General features: G+C 49.9%; 1 protein-coding gene across 1 annotated transcript in view; it reads right to left on the reverse strand.

Annotated features, from left to right (window-relative positions):
* MXRA5 (matrix-remodelling associated 5) overlaps positions 1-4,704 on the reverse strand; it is a gene marked incomplete at its 5' end in the record, with an annotated part of 27,603 nt that overhangs the window by 4,131 nt on the left and 18,768 nt on the right. The window contains one exon of the mRNA XM_014532876.1: positions 4,576-4,691. Coding sequence (XP_014388362.1) covers positions 4,576-4,691 — 116 coding nt within the window. The remainder of the gene's footprint in view (positions 1-4,575; positions 4,692-4,704) is intronic.

The raw sequence follows: 4,704 nt of genomic DNA on the forward strand, positions 1-4,704 counted from the left end.
GTGCAGGAGGCAGCTGATCAATGTTTCTCTCTCATCGATGTTTCTAACTCTCTATCCCTCTCCCTTCCTCTCTGTAAATAATCAATAAAATATATTTTTTTAAAAAGGGGGTTTCAGCTAAAAAAGAAACAAAAGGTAAAGGAGGATTATTGAAATAAGAATGACCATGCATTGCCTGGCCAGTGTGGCTCAGTGGTTGAGCATCAACCTCTGAACCAGAAGGTCACAGTTTGATTCCTGGTCAGGGCACATGCCCAGGTTGCACACACACACATTGATTGGTGGCCTCCCAGGGATCAAATCTTTGACCCTTCGGTATGCAGGCTGAAGTTCTAACCACTTAGAAACACCAGCCAGGGCTAAATCTCCATTATTAGAAATAGGGCATTTTTTATAGGCCATCTGTCTGATCAGGTCAGATACCCCAGCCCTCCGGACTGAACATTAAGAATACACCCTTATGAGGTACTCCCCTGTGGAAATGAATACGTATAACCAATTAGCTATAATTTGCATGCCATATGTCGACTTGCCCCAAGTATGGGCCACATTTTGGAGAAAGCAGCTAAAATGAGAAAGCAGATTGAGTTGGGTGGCCATGATATCTTTAATGGTTTGCTGTAACCTTGCTCCAACCCTCCATGGTAACAAAACTGCCATAGAGAACTGGGGTATCCAATGAGGAATTTAGTGGAAACACATAGGAGCCACTGATATTTGAAGAGCTGCACTCCTGGCCTACTAGGTGGACCTCTTAAGTGTATTGCTGGCTTGAGGTGGACTTGGCTATATCAATCATAGCCCTAAAAAGAAATGGAGGGTCAGTAAATTAGAATAACTTGAGTAAGATAACTTCTAATAAAGGGGCTATTTACAGAACTATGAGCAGGATTTAGAGAATCATTATATAGGGAATCACTCTAGAGCTAGTAGCAGTGGAACAGCAGGGTTTTTTATTTGTTTGAACAGCAGGTTTATGTTTCATGATCTGCCATGATTGAGAGGTGGATAGTGGAGAAAGGCAAACAATTATCTGGTGGATGACCTGGAAGCTCAGGTTGCCTGGCAATGAGTTTACCAAGAGCAAGGACTTCCTCCCTCATCCCCAGTGGGAGAAGCTTCCCATGTGACCCTCAGCAGCCTCAGTAGAACCACCCCCTTTCAAGTGAATTGCTGATCCCCCTCCACAGCTCTATTCACATGATCCAATTGGAAACTGCTATTTCATATGTGATCCCACCCCCTGGTCAGTGATTGGTTCAGTGACAGGACAGGACCCAGGCTGGGTCAGTCGGGGTCCTTCCTTGGGATTTTTCATAGTGGACCTAAGTAGAAAGGTCCTTAGTTTGAATATAAGGTTCGTTGCTGGCAACCAAAGAATCCTATTGGATATAATCTAAGTGTCTCCAAGTCTCTGCACCTCTCAGTAATCCATTAATTCATTGATTCAGCAAATGTGTACCAACTATGCGTACACGTTGCACCTTGGGGCTACAGCAGTGAATGAATCTCCACCCTCTTTTGGGAGTATGAGAATTTCCAGCCATGGAAGAATGCATCCCTTGCACAAGGAGGAAGCAGGTTTGAGAGAATGAAGTTGAAGGTCAGAGACACAGTACAGTCTATGCTGAGCAGAGTTGCAGCTGTCTTGTGGTTAAAAGTGTGAGTTCAGAAGTCAGATTGCCTGAGTTTGGCTCTCTTTGTAGGTAACTGACCCTCTCTATGCCCCAATTTCCTCATCTATAAAATGAAATAATAACAGGACTTAGCACCCTAGCTGATTTGGCTCAGTGGATAGAGCATTGGCCTGTGGACTGAAGGGTCCCAGGTTTGATTCCAGTCAAGGGCACATGATCAGGTTGTGGGCTCAATCCCCAGTAGGAGGCATGCAGGAGGCAGCCGATCAATGGTTCCCTCTCATTATTGATATTTTCTTTTTTTTTTTTTTTAATATATCTTTATTGATTTCAGAGAGGAAGGGAGAGGGAAAGAGAGATAGAAACATCAATGATGAGAGAGAATCATTGATTGGCGGCCTCCTGCACATCCCCCACTGGGGATAAAGCCCGAAACCCAGGCATGTGCCCTTGGCTGGAATGAACCGGGGACCCTTCAGTCCGCAGGGTGACGCTCTATCCACTGAACCAAACCAGCTAGGGCGTCATTGATATTTTCTCTCTCTCTCTCTCCCCCTCGCTCTCTGAAATCAATAAAAATATATTTTTAAAAAATCAATGGGGCCCTAACCTGTTTGGCTCAGTGGATAGAGCGTCGGCCTGCGGACCGAAGGGTCCTGGGTTCGATTCCGGTCAAGGGCATGTACCTTTGTTTTGGGCACATCTCCAGTAGGGGGCGTGCAGGAGGCAGCCGATCAATGATTCTCTCTCATCATTGATATTTTCTATCTCTCCCTCTCCCTTCCTCCCTGAAATCAATAAAAATATATTTTTAAAAAATCAATGGGAAAAATATTCTAGGTTTAACGAGAGAGAGAGAGAGAGAGAGAGAGAGAGAACCTATGTGGGGCTGGCCCAACAGGCACTGTAGCTTATAAAGACCAGACATCCTTGTGTGAAAAACGAAATGTCCCCCCGGAACCAGCGCGCACGGGGAGCAAGACCTGTGCGCCTTCATCCTGCCCAAGGACGGCCCCAATGGGACCGGCTCCATCCGCGAAAGGAGAGGCGCGCAGGAGCTCAATGGTAGGTGGATGGATGGCGCACAGGAGCGCGATGGTGGATGGATGGATACCCGATCGTAATCAGAATGAAATGAGCCACTGTGAGCCATGGCTGTGCCCACGCACGCCTGGGCGTTCCAACATCTGCATGTTTAAACATTCTCCGTGTGTCCCCAGGGCCAGGCGCCTTTCGCTCATCAAACACACGTGGGTTGTTTAATTGCCCCGAACGAGAAAGATAAATAGTCAGATGTCACCGTTGATGATTTAGAGGGAGAGCGATACGGGTAGAATGGTTTCATTGTGGCCTGGGTGGCATTCTTTCGTACTCCCTGCTGCCTCAGGCGCGCCAACGACACCTCCACGCACGTCCCCACAGCCCCGGCTGGTGTGGCTCAGAGGATAGAGCGTGGGCCTGAGGACGGAAGGGTCCCGGGTTTGATTCCCGGTCAAGGGCACATGCCCGGGTTGCCGGCTCGATCCCCAGGAGGGGGCGTGCAGGAGGCAGTCGATCAATGATTCTCTCTCATCATTGATATTTTCTTTTTTTTTTTTTTAATATATCTTTATTGATTTCAGAGAGGAAGGGAGAGGGAAAGAGAGATAGAAACATCAATGATGAGAGAGAATCATTGATTGGCGGCCTCCTGCACATCCCCCACTGGGGATAAAGCCCGAAACCCAGGCATGTGCCCTTGGCTGGAATGAACCGGGGACCCTTCAGTCCGCAGGGTGACGCTCTATCCACTGAACCAAACCAGCTAGGGCGTCATTGATATTTTCTCTCTCTCTCTCTCCCCCTCGCTCTCTGAAATCAATAAAAATATATTTTTAAAAAATCAATGGGGCCCTAACCTGTTTGGCTCAGTGGATAGAGCGTCGGCCTGCGGACCGAAGGGTCCTGGGTTCGATTCCGGTCAAGGGCATGTACCTTTGTTTTGGGCACATCTCCAGTAGGGGGCGTGCAGGAGGCAGCCGATCAATGATTCTCTCTCATCATTGATATTTTCTATCTCTCCCTCTCCCTTCCTCCCTGAAATCAATAAAAATATATTTTTAAAAAATCAATGGGAAAAATATTCTAGGTTTAACGAGAGAGAGAGAGAGAGAGAGAGAGAGAGAACCTATGTGGGGCTGGCCCAACAGGCACTGTAGCTTATAAAGACCAGACATCCTTGTGTGAAAAACGAAATGTCCCCCCGGAACCAGCGCGCACGGGGAGCAAGACCTGTGCGCCTTCATCCTGCCCAAGGACGGCCCCAATGGGACCGTCTCCATCCGCGAAAGGAGAGGCGCGCAGGAGCTCAATGGTAGGTGGATGGATGGCGCACAGGAGCGCGATGGTGGATGGATGGATAGCGCACAGGAGCGCGATGGTGGATGGATGGATGGAGCAGGAGCGCGATGGTGGATGGATGGATAGCGCACAGAAGCGCAATGATGGATGGATGGATGGAGCAGGAGCGCAATGGTAGGTGGATGGATAGCGCACAGGAGCGCAATGGTGGATGGATGGATGGCCCACAGGAGCGCAATGGATGGATGGATGGATGGCCCACAGAAGCGCAATGGTGGATGGATGGATGGCGCGCAGAGCTCAATGGTGGGTGGATGGATGGCGAGCCAGGGGCCAGGGGCCAGGGGCCAGGGGCGCACATACCTGAAGAAGGTGTCAATCATCTGCTTGGAGGGCAGCCTCCACAGGATGCGCGGATGGATGGATAGCGCACAGAAGCGCAATGGATGGATGGATGGATGGCCCACAGGAGCGCAATGGTGGATGGATGGATGGATGGCGCGCAGAGCTCAATGGTGGGTGGATGGATGGTGCGCAGGAGCGCAATGGTGGATGGATGGATGGCGAGCCAGGGACCAGGGGCCAGGGGCGCACATACCTGAAGAAGGTGTCGATCATCTGCTTGGAGGGCAGCCTCCACAGGATGCGCGGCCAGGGGTCCCCCGAGGCGCTGCAGTCCAGCCGGAGCGTCCCGCCGTAGTGCACGTTGGTCCTCTGCGGGGAGGTG

Source organism: Myotis brandtii, unplaced genomic scaffold, assembly GCF_000412655.1.
Source record: "Myotis brandtii unplaced genomic scaffold, ASM41265v1 scaffold918, whole genome shotgun sequence".
NCBI classification, from domain to species: Eukaryota; Metazoa; Chordata; class Mammalia; order Chiroptera; family Vespertilionidae; genus Myotis; species Myotis brandtii.